This window comes from Equus caballus, chromosome 6, assembly GCF_041296265.1.
Source record: "Equus caballus isolate H_3958 breed thoroughbred chromosome 6, TB-T2T, whole genome shotgun sequence".
NCBI lineage: Eukaryota > Metazoa > Chordata > Mammalia > Perissodactyla > Equidae > Equus > Equus caballus.
The window spans coordinates 43,468,546-43,484,884 of record NC_091689.1 but is presented as its reverse complement, the minus strand read 5'-3'; the positions used below and the strand labels follow the sequence as shown (position 1 = coordinate 43,484,884).

The window sequence follows — 16,339 nt, the reverse complement described above, 5'->3', positions numbered from 1 at the left end:
AAAATGAAAAGGCAAGCCATTGACTGGAGAAAATATTTGCAATACATACATCTGAACAAGGCTGTTTTCCAGAATAAATAAAGAGCTCTTACAACTCAATAATAAGAAGACAATTCAACAGAAACAGTGAGCGAAGAAGATATACAAATAGCCATAAGCGCACGAGAAGATGCCCAACAGCATCTGTCATCAGGGAAATACTTATTAAAGCCATCTTGATATACTACTAACTCACTCAAATTGAAAAAATCAAAAGAGGCTAAAAATAGCAAGTGTCAGCAAGGATAGGAAACACTTGAATGTCTCATACATTGCTGATGAGAATAAAAAATAGTACAAAGACTCTGGAAAACAATTTGGCAGTTTCTTATTAAGTTAATTAATACTTAGAACATGACTCAGCAATTCCAATTCTAGCTTTTTCTTCCAGATAAAACATATGAAACATAAAATATGTGAAAACGTACATGCACAGAAAACATATGAAAAAAACACGAGAACATATGTCCAAGCAAAAACTTGTCCATTAATGATCATGGCAGCTTCATTCAAAATACCTCAAACCTGGGAACAACCGCAACATCCACAAACAGGTGAGTAGATAAATTATGGCATTCCCATACCATCGAATACTACTCAGAAATGAAAAGGAACAAACTATTGATACCTATAGCAGGATAGATGAACATCAAAAGCATTATGCTGGGCAAAAAGAAAGACACAAAAGAGTATATACACTGTATCATTGCCATTTATGTGAAATTCTAGAACAGGCAAAACTAATTTATCTTGACAGAAAGTAGATCAGTGGTTGACTGGGGTGAGGAAGAGAGGAATTGACTGCAAAAGGGCATGAGGTTACTTTTTGCAGTGATGGAAATTTTGATTACATGGGTGTAGGCATTTGTTAAAATTCATTGAACTGTGCACTCAAAGTGGGTGCATATTATTACATGTAAATTGTAGCTCAATAAAGTTGATTTTTTTAAATAAAAGAAAAAGTTAAAAAATGAAAACACTTGGGCCCAATTCCTAGTGATTTCAACACAGCAGGACTAATATGGGGCCCAAAAACCTGCATTTTAAACAAGCCCCATGGTGCTTATGCCACAGGCTATTTTACTTATAGAAATAGTATTGGTCTCCATCAACACCCAACTCTTGGACAACAAGTCAACTAGGCAAGCAAAGACAATTCAGAAGAAAAGTGTTTGAGTTTTCGTGGGCCTTCATTCCATCCCACACCTCCCTTCTTTAGCAGGAAAACCGATCACCACCAAAGTATACTCCTGGGTACCCTGTCCTCCCAACTGTTGGCTCAGCTGTGGCTAAACCTCCTTCACTCATGCTTTACCAAAGGAAGTCTGCTAGGAAAACAAATGTGAGAAAAGCAAAATAAAAACACATTACAAGTGCAGAGAAACCAATATATTTGCAAAGCACAGATCCCTTCGCATAAGGTCATTCACGTCTGGTACCAGATGGGCTTGGCTTTTCTAGCTCACTGGACACACTCACAGATATGTCTACCTTGGGACAACAGCAAGTAGACAGGGGGCCTGAGAGTCCACCTGTGTGGAGAATGGAACAGAACAACAGCAGATATGCTAAGAGCACTTATAGCCCAGAGGCAAAGGTCATTTCCCTGAATTAAACTAAAGTGCTCTATTTCCATTCCGAAGTCTTTTCCTGCTGTCTGACACATCTTTCCCATCTTGTGGTCCCCTGTTCTGTCCACCTGTTGAAATCCTCCCCATCCTTCATGGCCCACCTTGAATAAAACCTCCTTCTTATCCGATCACCATAATTAAACACAACATCCCCCTCCCCCAAATTGCTTTGGCACTCGGCTTGACGAGCTCTTACAGTCATTTTGATTTGTATTTTAGTTATTCATGTGCATGCTATATCTACTCTACCAGGTTGTAATCTCTTTGACTATAGAAATTATAACTTATTATCTATGCAACGTGTAGCCTGCATCGTTCCTAGCACATTACTTAGCGCTTAGTGGGTGTTTTATGTACATTTATTGTAGAAATTAATAACTGATTCAGTTCATGCTGATTCATTATCTCTGAGCTTTTGCTTATGCTGTTCCCTCTTTCTGGAAAATCCTTCCCACTTCAAGTGTTATTTCCTCCAATAAGCCTTCCCAGATCACCAAGCTGTGGGACTCCTATAGCGCATTGGGCGTATCTCTATCTTATCGCTTACAATCACCACTGTATATTGAAATTAAATATTTATTACCTGTTTCACCTACTTAGTGATAAACTTCAAGAAGCCAAAGTTTCCATCCTAGTCATCCTTATCTTACCACCACCTAGGCCAGTGTTTGGGAGTAGTATGCATTTCATAAATGTTTTTCAAGCTGAATGATCGCTTCAGAAGTTTCTGGAAGCATTAGCCCATGACACAGAGGGCTTGGTTTATTTAGTTTGTGTTCCTATTAGAGTGGCCAAAACTGTCCTGAGGTCCCATTCCCAGAGAAAACCCAGCATAAACAGCCTTCCCACCCTAAGTTTCCTCCTGGCTGAAGGAAGGAGTAGGGCCGGATGTTCTCTAGGGTCCCTTAGAGGCCTACGATCCTTGTGTTCCGGGGACTTTCCCAGCAGAATAGATTGTTGAGTACAAAAGAGCAAATGTGGCCTCTCCTCAGAAGGTCTTTAAGACGGACGCCCAGCTTCTGGGAAAAAGAATTCGTGACCCTTTCAGAGTCCCATGACTTCCTCTTCTTACATACATTTCTCTCTCCTACCCGTCCCACCGCACTTTCCCAGTATCACTACTTCCGCCTCGCCCGCTTTCTCTTTCTCGCTAGATTTACCTTGGCCATCTCGGGTCTCCTCCGTTTATCCCGCTCCCTTACCCTCTCTTTCACTCGCCTCCTTCCTTTCCTGTCAGCCCTGCAGGATGCCGAACTCCTCACCAAGCCTAGAGGTGGGCGGGCGGGTGGGTGGGCCCTGGCGCCCGGTCCGCCCCTCGGTGCGTGTGTGAATGTCTGTGTGGCAGTGACGCGGCGCCGGCGGCGGGGAGGGAGGCTGGGCCCGCCGGAGAGGGAGGCGAGCGGATCGCTGGGGCTGCTCGGCTCCTGCGCGCCCTCGCGCTCCCCGCCGCCCGCCCAGGCGCAGGCAGGGCGCAGGCGGCGGCGGGCGGCATGGAGAGCCTGCTGGAGAACCCGGTGCGTGCCGTGCTCTACCTCAAGGAGCTCACGGCCATCGTGCAGAACCAGCAGAGCCTCATCCACACCCAGCGCCAGCGCATCGACGAGCTGGAGCGGCGGCTGGACGAGCTAAGCGCCGAGAACCGCAGCCTGTGGGAGCACCAGCAGCTGCTGCAAGCCCAGCCTCCTCCCGGGCTCGTCGCCCCGTCGCCTGCCCCGCTGCCGGCTACCCCAGCCACCGCCGCCGCCGCGGCCGGGGCCCAGGAACCGGTCCCGAACCACGGACAGCTCCAGCCCGCAGCGCCACAGCCCGCGCCGGAGCAGCCACCGCTTCAGCACCACGGACAGCTCCTGGCGCAGCCCCAGCCGGGCCCCAGCAGCAGGGCTCACGCACCCCAGTCGCCCCACCAGCACCCGGTGGCGCCCGGGGCCGCCGCCGACAAGGAGAAGGAGCGTCCCCCGAGTTGTTGCGCTGCCGCTGGAACCCTCCTTCAGCACAAATCCCCCGCCGCCCTCGGCAAGGGCGTCCTGAGCAGGAGACCCGAGTGAGTGGGGAAGACGAGATGGGGGCTGTTGTGGTGGGAGAAACGGAAGCAATGGGTGTGAGGAGGAGACAAGGGGGAAATCGGGTGCACCTGAGAATCTGAAGGACTAGGGTAACATGAAGTGAGAAGGTGCTTGGGGGTAGAAGTGTGTCAAGGAGGTTTGGGGGAAAGGAGGTAATGATATCAGCGTTTGAGAGGGTTTGGGGGGATGTTAGAGCAAAAGGGAATATCCAGACCATCATTGGGGGCAAGGCAGGAAAGGAAAGGTTTTAAGTGATTGAGGATGTTGGAAACTGGCAGGTTTTAAAAGGGACAAGATTGAGAGGAAGTTGGGGTAAAGATTAAACTGAAGAAAAGAAAACAGTTGAACATTTTTTTTAAGTTAGGAAAAATTTGGAAGGGAGTTTGGGCAGTAAAATTATTTGAATGGAGAGTGAGATATGAAAAAGAGGGAGGCTTGGCAAAGAGGTATGTTAAGAGCTTTAAAAGGCCTGGGTCCAGGAAGAGTAGAATTAGGGTCTACGGGAATTCAGGAGGCAGGGGATAAGGTGGAAAAGCAGGAATGATGAGAGAAAGCACGGGGCTGGAGGTAGAGGAAGATGAAGGGTAGGAGAAAGCATTTTCCACAGGAATAAGCTGGCTCTTAAACTGATGCAGTGGGAGTCAAAGCCAGGAGTGGCTCATTTGGGGAAGCTTACTCTGCTCTGACCTGAGTGGGCACCTTTTTTCTGAATCCCCACAGAACCAAAGAAGTGCAAGGAAACAACCCACCCAGCTAATGGAGGACTCAGTTATAGCATGAGGATTCAGTCTGGTTATAGCATTTTCCTCTGCCTCAAGGAGGATTTCTGTGCAGGGTGGTTGGCAGTCATGGAAAGGGAACAATGATGAAAGAGACAGTTGGCAAACGGAGTTGGTATTTGGATGTAATTCCTGTTTAAATCTCTCTGTTATGGCTAGTGACTGCAAACTTGTTTCCCCTCAGTTATTTGGTGATAACTGGACTCTCACATTGAGTCCCGAGATAAATATGCTCATTGACCCCCAGTGAGGGACTCTAGGACCTCAAGCTCCTCCTTACTCTCAATATCCATGAACTAGGAATATGGGAAGAAGAGATGAAAGAGGATAGGAGTATTCTCTCCTTTGTATTGGGAAGGCTGTGACCATGTTAGCTTCCTTTCTCTGATTAGACAGATGATGGGAGAACCTCATGGAAGAACAGCTCAGGGGAAATCAATACCTCGTCAGCACCTGACCCTGACTGTGGTGATGCTAAGAGCTGGGTTTGGGGGAGGAGGGAGGAGAGCCAAGAATCCCATCTCCATCCAGTCTCGGCGTGCTTTAGGTCTGCGGATACTTGTGCAGATTTGACGTATTCCTTAAAAACTCATTTTCTTTTCATATCTGCTGTAGACTTAGAGAAGTTGGGTCAGGACATGTTAGCTGACAGAGTAGATTTGACCAGAACCATGGGCTCTTAGGGGAACAGATCCAGGATAATCTGACTGGGCAGACCTATGGCATTTGATTCAAGCCCCAAGAAGATGTGGTTTTCTTCCCCAGCTCCCTCAATAGCCCATTGGCCCTTTCTTCAGCATCACAGTTTCCTTTCTGTCTCCGGCATAAAAAGCAGAAAGTCAATTTTCACCCAGTGCCCATGGCTCAAAAAAGGCAACGTCCTCCAAGATATGATGTGGATTTTTCCCCAAATAGAGGAAAAAGAACTCTTCCATTTCCCTGGGGGCAGCCACAGCTTCCTGGTAATTCTAGTTCATCATCTGATTCCTCTCTTTACGCCCTTTAGTGTCTCCCTTCTTTTTCCACTACATCCCCATTTTCTTTGCATCCCTTCAAGGGACTGTGTGCGCAAGAAGGATTGAGGAAAGACCATTTTTCTTAGACAAGGACTTTGCTGTGGCCCCTGCAGTAGCTTAGAGAGCCCAAACTCTCCTGCCTCGGTGCTCTTGCTGGGAATCCAAGGATTTAGGAACCACCTGGATTCCTATCCAGCCTCACATGTCAAAACCAGAAAGGAACTGTAGTGTCCTCATCTTTCCTTTTCTCTCGTCCTGCTTTTGCTTCCCAAGGGAGCAGAACAAAAATAAGAAATAATTAGAATGTGGAAGAGAGTGGAAGTTGTTGGAAATCTTTCACTTAGGAAGTTGTGCCAGGCACTAAGAGGTTAACGCCACCAGTAGCTCCTTGCTTCTCCAGATCCTCCAGCTTTTCCCCCTGCTCCCCAAGCCTGGACACCCAGAGACTTAGAGAGCGAGGATATGCATGCCTTCCCTCCTCCCTGCAGCCCTCTCTCCCCTTGGATGTGAAATCATGGACATCTTGGCTGGATGAATGCCTTTTGAACCACTCATTTATTCCCACTGTTTTGCTTAGCTTCAACCCAAGTTTCCCCCACAGAACCTCCAAAAGGAATCATCTTTGCTGACTACATGTTTGGACCCACCCTGCTGTCCACCCATGACCCCCATTTCATATGTTTGTCTTCCTCTGCCCATGCCTCTCAATGATGCAGGGCTAGATGCAGCCAGCAGGCAGAGAGATCTTCATGGACAGGGTGAGGTGAGGAGAGGAAAAGCAGAGCCAGCAGCTCTCTCTCTGATGTTTCTCCTGGGGATTTCCCTGCTGAATCAGTTCTCTATGGGGTGTGCTGAAGTAGGAGGAAGAGATGGCAGAGGGGGGATCTTCAGATCGTAATTTCGCTGTCAGTCTTTTCTCATTCCTTGATTTCCCTTCTCTGGCCTCATTAGAGTGAGAAGGTGGCCCTGGTGAGGCTGCTGATGGCTGGGAAGGGGTTCTCAGGAGCCAGGCATTGTATTAGATACATTATCTCACCACACAGTTGGTCTCTTACCCCCAGAACTCCTTTTCCTGCTCAAATCCAGGAGAAGACAGGAGCCCAGGGGAACCTGGGACACGGAAATAATATATCATTTAATTCTCATCAGGTCTGCATTAGTATGCAGCCTGGCCTCTCTCCTCCTTCAGCTGAGGGAGACACAGAGGTGGTGGCCTTGGGGTTTGGGCCAAGGAAGCAATGATGTGGGGGTGGATGGGTGCAGACATATCATGGAAGAAAGACTCTCAAAGGGTTAAAACTCTTTCTCTGCTTGCTTCCTGGCTCTTGCTAAGCTCCAGCCCCCACTGCTTTCGCCTCTTAATGAAAGCAGCAATCGTAGCTTCCCTCTTTATTTTTTCAATCAAAGCTCACAGCATCCACAGAATTGATTATCCCTTTCCCGGCTAGAGCCAGAGCCTTAGCCTGGCCTGGAAGGCTCCTCCTTGCCAGACAAGCGCTTGCCCCTACCTGAAGCTACTGGATTCAGTGCGACCACAGCTTCTCCGTTTGAGCACGTCTGCCCACCCACCCAGCCGTGCATTTAGCCGTGGACCCAGGCTTGCCCATGTCCCCAAGCCCATAGGCAGAGGATTACCGGAGGTTAGGTAAGATTCTTGCATATAATTTAAATTCAGCTCCTACTCCAAACTCCCACCTGCAAGTGGCTATCAAATCTGAATGGTTCAGCAGCTCCCGTCCTCTCCTCTCTTCCTCCCTCCCTTGTCTTCCTCTCATACTCCTCCTCTTTCTCACTACTTTCCTCCCCTTTTTCCTTCCTTCTCTCTTCTCCTCTTCTTCCCTCTCCCTCAAACACTTTCTCGCTCCCATATTTTCTTCCTTCTTTTGCTTTCTTCCTATCTTTTGCTTCCACTGAAGGTGCAGGGGGAAGTCTCCTCCTCTCGACTCCCGCCCTTTAAGCGTGAAGTACTTCTTGGGTCTTCTTTTGAGCTCCCTGGTCTCATACTGACGGGAGGCTGGATGGTGGCTAGAAGACTGCTGGATGTGCTTTCTAGCCTGAGCTGTCTAAGATGCTGATTGGAGCAGGTGTCTCTGCTCCTACTGAGTCAGTGTTGTCGGCCTAGAGATGGCAGCTGATGACTGGCCCATCCTGGGAACTACTAAGAGTGTGAAGGTCTGTCAGTCAGTCAACTCTATGCATCAAGTGTCCAGTCCATTCAAAAGTCTGCATTCTGTGCTGTGGAAAGATAGGAAAGAAGCAAACAGTCTGCTCAACCTATGCGAGACACATATCCAGAAACATCCAAGCGAGTGTAAGCGGATTGCAGCTGCTTAGAGCTGCCCTCTATCAGAACAGCGCAGGGTAAAAAGGGTGAGCATACAAACCATGTTCAGAGCCTAGAGAGGAGGTTTGCTTGGTTGGAGTCAAGGGTTTATGTCAGGAATAGTAAGAGCCAAGAATAACGGGAAGGGGGACAGACGCCAGAAGAGTCAGCCCTCGGAGACATCCGTATTGCATGTGCATAAACCCTCTCATGTTACAGTCCCCCTTACCCTAATCCCCTCAGGGCTAAACCCCTATCAACAGGGTAAGGAGAGCCTCAGGGTCTCTGTCTACCTTGAGCCTAGAAGGCCTGCTTGCTGAGCAAGCAACATTGTGGCCAAGGCTCGCCAACCTGCCTATCTTCCTCTTCCCCAGTCTCCGGTGGGGAGAGGACTTCTAGCTGGTAAGCTGGGAAATGGGGCAGGAATGAAGGCTCAGGAGAGGAGGAAGTGTGTGTCTTTCTGCTCACCTGGAAGCTGACACAGAGTGGGCACCTGTAAAGACTTGCTGGCTCCTTTCTTTCCAAGGGCCAGACCACTGCTCTTCCCTCCCTTTCATCCAAAAAGAACAGAATTCAAGAGAAACAAGTTTCCTCTGGGAAACTCCGTTGCCTCCCTCACCAGGCCCTGTGCCTTGCTCCACCCATCTCTCTCCTTGCTTACTCCCAAGCCCTTCCCAGACCCACACAGTTGCCACCATAGGGCCTCACAAAGGCATCCTGGCACGTTTTCCCATTGGCCTGAAACCAAGCAAGAGGAGCAGCCATTGGTCCTGCTGATTCAGCAAATATCTGCACAGCCTAAGTTTCAAAGGTCACTTATGAAAAAAGACAGATGGGGTCAGTTCTGGGTGGAGAGTCAATGAAAAGGAGGGTAATACGAAAAAGGAGGAGAGAGCTGGGACAAATAGCTTGTCTATGGTCTGGAATGAGACTTGGATCCTGAATTTAAATCCCACGTAAAGCTTTTGAGACAGGCTGCCCTTGTTGCAGAGCCTAAACATTTCTTCACTGGAACCCAAACATACTCTCAGTGGCCTGGATACAGGGCAGCAGCAGCTTTGTAAGGGGTTTCTTAGTAAGCGGTCCTGGGGACACTCTCATTGCCTCTGGCAGATCCCCAAATGCAAGGCCATCTGGCAGGACCACCGAGCCTTGGGCCACTGTAGCTCCTTCCTCCTCTGCTTCTAGAAAAGCACAAGGTGCAGGTTCCCACACAACCTGCAAAGGGCTTCTGGTTTCCACGGAGGAAAGGGGTGGTCCTCTCCATTTCAGGCAACGAGGGCATTAACAAACAAACAAACAAGGATCAGGTTAGAGTGAGGGAGAAATTAGATTTTCAAGCTGAAAAGAACATAAGGAAACCATAGAATCACAGAATTCTCAGGATTTAGTTGGTTGAGAACATGGACTTGGGAGGTGGGCATCCCTGGGTATGAACCCCACTCTACCACCACCAGCTGGGAGAGCTGACAGTCCTTATTTACCTGCCCTGAGCCTCTGTTTGTTCATTTATAAAGTGAGGAATAATATCTACTTCAAACAGTTGTTGTAAAATTTAAAAATTAGATATTGTCACGTGCTCAGTACTCTTTCGAGCACTATAGTAAGTGCTCAATACATGGAAGGCTTTCTACAGATAGAGAAAGCAGGGATCACCCACAGTCAGACCACAGCAACGACTAGAATCCAGGTTCAGGGTCCTTCCATCCCTCCAGGCCACCTTTCCACATGTGCCCATCCTCTTCTCCCCACTACCTCTGGACAATGTGCACCCAAGCTATTCCAGACACACGAATGTGGCGCTGACCTTGAAACGCAGCCCACAGGACAAATCCACCCTCCCATAGCGATTCGTGATGAGGTCTCACAACTGTACAGCTGGGAAATGCTTCCTGAAGCCCAACTCACATCCTTCTGTTGCATTGTAAGATTATTTGCACTTCTCTTAAAGACGTCGAAGGGACCTGAGTTATCACCCAATGCCCCATGGTGACAGGAATGACCTGCCCCATTTTCTAAATAGGGAGACTACAGTCTCCCGTAGTACACGGACTTGTCAAGGAGAAAAGTGGAGAGTGGGAGGGGTAGAGTCCGAACCAGGAGGCTGCTTCCCACTTCCTTGGAATGAAAGCTAGATCCATTTCTCCAGACCCTTCCATCGTTGGGTAGAAGGGTAGACCCGCTCTTTGCAGGACTCTGAGGTCAGAAAGCTCGATAGAACAGTAGGCAGGGACCAGGAAAATGAGAGGCCTGACGTGTTGTTGCGGGGTTTCTGGTGGTGGTTGGTGGGGAGTTGGGGGAAGACTCTGCGTCTCTGGTCAAGCCCAGAGGGTAAAAGAGTTTCTTCTCATAAGGACTTGCTTAGATGAAATACTTTCTAGGAAAAACAAAACAAATGGAAAAGAAAATATGGTGGGCGTCTAAAATTCTCTCCCAGGGTGGTGTGGCTGTGAGGCCACCATAGGGGAAGACCACTCTGTGTGTCTGTGTGCGCGCATGTGTGTGTGTGTTGGGGCGCTGGGCAGGGTGCGGGGATGGGCTGTTTTGCTGCTGCTCTTTGTTTGGAAAAGTCCATCCAGGATGGTTACGTAATTCTGCAAGACTGGTGTGTGCTGAGCGGTACCGTTCCTCCCTGGCGGGCAGGCAGGCTATAGTGGACCGAGGGCAAGCAGGACGGTCCAAATCCCTGCCCACGCTCTGGGCTGGCATCAGCCATTCCCTCTGGGCCACAGCTCCAGGGGCTGGAGGGCTTTAGGAGCTGGACCAGGATGCCCTAGCCCATCTGTGGAGTCAGACAAATGTCAGAGCTGGAAAGGTCCTATCAGGATATTTGGTCCAAACTTCTCATTTGGCAAATGAGGAGACTATGGCCTGAGAGAGAAGTCACTGGTGCTTCCAAACTAGTTAGTGGCAGAACCAGGTTTAAAGCTCAGATTCTCTTAACGCTTCATCCAGTACTCTTGACAATACGTAGTGACAGACCAGAAGAACTGATCAGGACTGACCCATGGGTGTGCGGGCCAAACCTCAGCTAGCGTGCAGGGTTAGAGGACCCACGGAGGTCTCTCTGCCTTCCAGAATATCTCACCTATGCCAGCAATTCCACAATTAGAGGAATTCTTTGGGTGCTTCAAGATTATCCACCTTGTTTAAATTCAAATTCTCCTAGGACAGGAGAAAAACAACACATTTAGCTATATCAGCCTTTTACGCTTCAGCATGAAAGAGTTTATTTGAGCGGTTTCCAAGAGCAGGTTTGATGAGGGAAGAGGATACCATGATGGCACTGGCTGACTAAGGGCCAGGGCAGGTGGCTCATAAGGAGTCGAAGGGCTCCTGAGGGAGGCTATTGAGAGCCTAAATGATCTTTACCTCGGCCATATTTTTCAGGGAACTGGCACTGCCTTGCCTGGTCTGGTAAGCAAAGGGGAGGGACCCAGGGCACCCCCACACTGGCTTGTCTTGCAAAAATACTTCTCTAGGCTGTGGAAGGGGTGCTTTCCCAATGAACTTCACGTGTAAGAATCATAAGGCAGAGGTTTAAGAGCATCCTGGTGCTTGGTAAGCTCTTTTGTCCTTTCTAGGATCTTAAAACAATTTTTTGGATGACAAAATTTCATACAACTCTCTTGGAGTTGCCATGAGGCAGGAAGATGTGGGCAGGAAGGGCCAGTAGGTAGTAGAGGTTGGTGTCGCATGAGTCTGAAGAGGATGGGGGAGGAGAGGCTAACTCAACATCTAGTCGGTGTTTGATAAAGACTGGTTGAATGAATAAACTCTGAGTATGTAGGGCCCAGGCAGGCTCATCGATGGCGGGTGGAGGGTGGGGAGGGTGTGGTGTCAGGGCTGAGGAAGATCTCAGCCGGAGGGAGGCCCCACTGGGGCAGTAGGTTGTGCTTAGGCACAACAGCACAGCGTGTGTGAAAAGCTCGATCAGAGGTTCAGCTCTTAAGGCTGGCCATAGAGCGAGGGAGACGTGGGTGCTCCTCCCAGCTAACACATCCCACCCCAGTCCTATCTATGAGCATGGAGAGCCCTCCTCTCCCGCTGCCCCCAGCCTGTGCCCAGTCCAGTCCTCTGCCTGGGAAGCTACATTAAGAATAAATCACAAGAAAGCCCTTTGAGTGAGCATTTCAGCTCAGTCTCACACACACACACGCGTGCGTGCGCGCACGCGACCTTGTCAGCAGGTGGAACTAACAATGGGCAATGGGTCTATGAGGATGAGAGGGAAAGGAAGCCTGAATTACGGCCGTGTTTCTGGGTGGAAGAGAGGAGAGCTGGGTTTTGGGGTCACCGTCTGGCCTGAGAGATACACTAGGAAGCAGCACCCCAGGCTCCAGGCCTCTTACTCCTATTTCTCAACCAGTGTCAGCTCTGTTCAGGGAAACGTTAGGACACCGTTAAGGTGCGTGGGTGTGTGTATGGCATAGACGTGTTTGTGGGACTGAGTGGACAGCTGTGCATGGATGACTGTGTTACTAACAGGCTGGAGGAGTTATATGACAACCCACACCACACAAAAGATGTGCAGGCCTCACAACAAAGCTCAGCACAGGCCTTCCTCCTGCCCATGCCACGCTGTCTGGTCACACCATCAGGACTCTGGCTTCCTTCTCCTATCTCGGCATGACTTGCTTCATCCCTCCTGGCCAGCCGGCTCCTCCTGCGTCTTCCTCTCCTGGCCTTCCACCCCTCACTCTGTCATCAGCTTGCAGGGGACCAGGCCTCTGGAGGAAGTGAGCTCCTGGGGACAAGCCTGCCTGGAGGGTGGGTGGGTGTAGGGGCAGGGCGCCTGGGACTCGGTTGTGGTGCGGTGTGTGGAAGCTCAGGAAGTGGGCAGCAGCATGACACACAGAAAGCTGCACTGTGACTTTCCCATCTTGGCCTGGCTGCGGCCGGGGCCTGGCACCGCATCACCTCGCAGGGCTTTGGATATATCTGATCAAACCAGCCGTCGCCTTGCCTCCAATCAGGAACGCACTCCCCATCCCAGGCAGAGAAGCAAGGGAATTCCATAATTTCTTCCTTGATAAACGATTGCAATCTACCACAATTTTCATTCAACACAATAATTATTTTAAAACAGCAACAGAAACTCTGCAGAGCAGTTGGGAATCTCTTGCTTGTGTCTAGAGTCAGTATTTCCTGTGCACAGCCTGGTCTTTACAAACAGATGCCCTGGATGCTTCCAAGCTGGCTCACTCGACATCTTTAACATTCTTGGCGCTCCCTAACTCAAAAGCCCATCAGGGAAGGCCAAGGGAGCTCCGGAGGCAGGGAAGGGACTGTGGGGCAGCACCAGGGTGATGAGTCCTGATTGCTGTGCCCACTCACACAGATCCCAAGTGTAAGCTTGGAGCAAACCCCTCCCTTCTCTGGGCCTTGATTTCCCCTTCTTCCCAATGGGGACAATCAATCTTCCCTTGCCTTTTTGCCCCTCTCTGCTCTCAGCTCACCAAGCCTGTGGCAGCAGAGCTGTTAAGAGGTTGCTGCAGCGAGAAGGACCCAGCTTAGAGGCGAAAAGTGACTTCCAAATGATAAGAGCCTTGGGAAGGAGGCTCAGGATGGGGGACTGAGGGAGACGCGGAATTCACACACCCCTGTGGTCCCGTGTAGAGTGGCCTTGCTCTGCAGGCTAGGGAGGGATGCGGTGAATTTCGCAGGGGCTTCCGGCTCTAAGTACCCCAGGGATTTCCACCGCGCTCCCTCTGGACATTAATGCGTAAAAACCGGGAGCGGCGGGAGGAAAGAGCCCAGCCTGCTCCTTCCCTGCCCCAGCCTGAGAGAGCCCCCTTCCTTCCTCCGGTCCCCTCTCGTACCTTCTGCACCCAAACTCACTCTGACAGCCTGGGGAAAGCCCTTGCTCCTCCGGCCGCGGTCCCCCGGGGGCTTCTCTGTGGGGAGGGAATGCAGAATCAGCTGTTGGCTGTGTGGGCGGGCTGGCGAGCTGCTGACAAGCAGGAGGGAATCTCCCGGCCCACGCGCCCCTCCCCGCGCCCAACTCCGCGCTTCCCCGGGGGCGGCAGAGGCCGGCACCTCCGGCGCGGGGAAGCCGCACGCCCCCGCCGCCCCGCGCCCCCGGCCAGGCGAGGCGGTGCTGAGTCACCCGCTCAGGAAGCGCAGGCTCCGCGCCGTCCCCGCCCCGCGCCGCACCTGGGCGCCCAGGCTCCCCCAGGCCCGTGGCGCCTCCGCCCGCTTTCCGGGGCCCTCGCCGCGCCTCGCGCTCCCCATCGCCCCACCGCCGGCCTCCGCTCCCGCCCGCGGCCCGGCCTGTCTCTCGAGTCTGGCTGTTTCCCTAGTCCTTCCCACCCCCGCGGCCCTCTCCGACTCAGCCTGGCGCGCGCCCGCCTCCCGCCCACGGTGTCTGGGAGCAACCCCCGCGCCGCCGCCGGCGCGTCCTGGGAACCGAGGGGGAGAGAAAGGGGAGGGGAGGGGGCTTCCGTGCGGCGTCACCACCGGGCCGCTGCTGCTGCTGCTGCTGCCGCCGCCCGGGCCCCAGACCCTGCCCCGCCCACCCTCTGCGCGCGCTGCGACCCCGAGGGTGTGGACCCTCGCGCTGCACGTGAGCTCCTTTCCCGGCTCCGCAGGCCCCAGCCCAGGCTGGTGTGAGTGGATTCCCTTTAGAGAAGAGCCGGGGACAGCTAAGAGGATCAGGGATCAGGATGGTGTCACTGTCCAACTTCCACCTCTCCTAGCCTTCCTTGTGGCCAAGACACTTCGGCGAAAGAATCCCAGCCCTGTCTTGGCCTCCGCATGTTTATATTTGTACTTTACTACGTCACGGGATCTTAGAATTCTGGCCGGACCTAGGGTGGAGCATACGACTTCAGAGTGTGACGCTGGGTTTGAATCCTGACTCAGTCGTGTATCCACTGCATGATCTTGAGCAATGACAGCTTGGTTTGTTTTTTCTTTTAAGATTTTATTTTTCCTTTTACTCCCCAAAGCCCCCTGGTACATAGTTGTGTATTTTTTAGTTGTGAGTCCTTCCAGTTGTGGCATGTGGGACACCGCCTCAGCATGGCTTGATGAGGGGCGCCATGTCTGCACCCAGGATTGGAGCTGGCGAACCCTGGGCTGCAGAAGCAGAGCGTGTGAACTTAACCACTTGGCCACAGCCACGTGGCCCCCGACAGCTTAGTTTTTATCATCTACAAAATGGGGAAACGACTGGTACTAACCTCCCAAGATTACTGTGAAAATTAAGGTGTAATGCCAGCATGGCGCCAGGCAAGCCGAGCGCCTCCGTGTAGTGAGGCCCCAAAGTATAGTAGTTGCTGGTATTTGGGGACTCGTCTGGCAAGAACCAGCCCAGAAGGTGCTTTTTGAAGGTAGGGTGCTCTTCCTCATCTTCCTGTGTCTTCCAGAGAGCTCACGACTCTTTTTCGCCCTCTCTGACAGCCCCTCAGATATTTGAAGACATGCACCCCCCTCCCCTGGCATTCCCATCTACCGTCTTCCCCCACCCCCGATCTTATTTTCATTCAGACCAACACACCTACACCGCTCCACATGACTGTGGAGCCTTACCTCATCACTGCTCTCCTAGAACAGGAGCTAGGAGGGACCCTGTGCCCAGGGGGTGTGGCCAGATCAGGGTGGGCTCACCCCTTGCTCCAACCAGGCAGGTTCTGGATCCTGCCTGGCTCTGGATGGCACCTAGGAACCCACTGGCTTTCTCAGTCCCAGGCCACAGATAGGCTCTGTCAAACGGGGTCAGCGAACGCCTCTGGGCTCTTTCCGCTTGAGACTCTGTCCTCCGACTTCTGGCCACCTGTACGTGTGCACGTGGCTTTCATTTCAACACCAAAAATGCTGAACTTGTCCCATGGCCCTGTTGGTTGTCATTTTTCAATATGATTGTGTTCTTTTTTAAATTTAATTTACTTTTTTCAAATAGGTAATACATTGACATAGTACAGAATTGAAAAGATGTAAGAGTTTATAGTGAAAAGTGTCTCCTCTCCCTTGTTTCCAACCCACTCACCCCCACCGCCAGCCCTGCCCCCTAGCAACTACTGCCAGCAATTTCTCCTGTGTCCTTCCAGGAAATGTCGAGGGACATTCAAGCAGATATCTACACATATATGTATACGTTTGTGCATGTGTGTGCGCGTGTATTTCTTTTCACACAAATGGTAGCATCCCATGCGCTGTTCGCCCCTTGCCTTTTTTCCCTCTAGTAATCTGTCTTGGTGGTCCTTCCTATTCAGTGTGAGAAGAGCTGCCTCGTTCTTGTTAACAGCTGTGAAGTCTTCCATTGTACGGCTGTGAACCTAGGGCCTTTCTTCTGGTCTGCTGAGAGTTTGGATGGCAAGCTCTGGGAAGCTGCCCCTGTTTAATCATCTGGGGTGGACTTTTCTGAGGGCGGGGGTGGGCAGGCCGAGATTACCGTGGCCCTCCAGCTGTTGACGCGCTGCTGTGGGCTCCCACAGACATTAGTGAACTGCGGTAGAAATCAGAGTCAGCGAGCGTGCTTCTCTAC

At 51.3% G+C, this 16,339-nt stretch overlaps 1 protein-coding gene across 7 annotated transcripts in view; it reads left to right on the top strand.

Moving 5' to 3' along the window:
* The first annotated feature begins 3,015 nt into the window (after positions 1-3,015).
* The window catches only part of IQSEC3 (IQ motif and Sec7 domain ArfGEF 3), a 110,047-nt gene continuing 96,723 nt past the window's right edge, over positions 3,016-16,339 (top strand). For 4 of the 7 annotated variants that reach the window (XR_011439917.1, XR_011439916.1, XR_011439915.1 and 1 more), the window contains exon 1: positions 3,029-3,711. Coding sequence is in view for 2 of the 7 variants with exons in the window: in XM_023642970.2 (XP_023498738.2) it covers positions 3,161-3,711 (551 nt within the window). In the remaining 5 variants the exon portion in view is untranslated. Of the gene's footprint in view, positions 3,712-16,339 lie in introns of all 7 variants that reach the window. The other 3 variants (XM_023642969.2, XM_070270846.1, XR_011439918.1) reach the window with 3 other exon arrangements.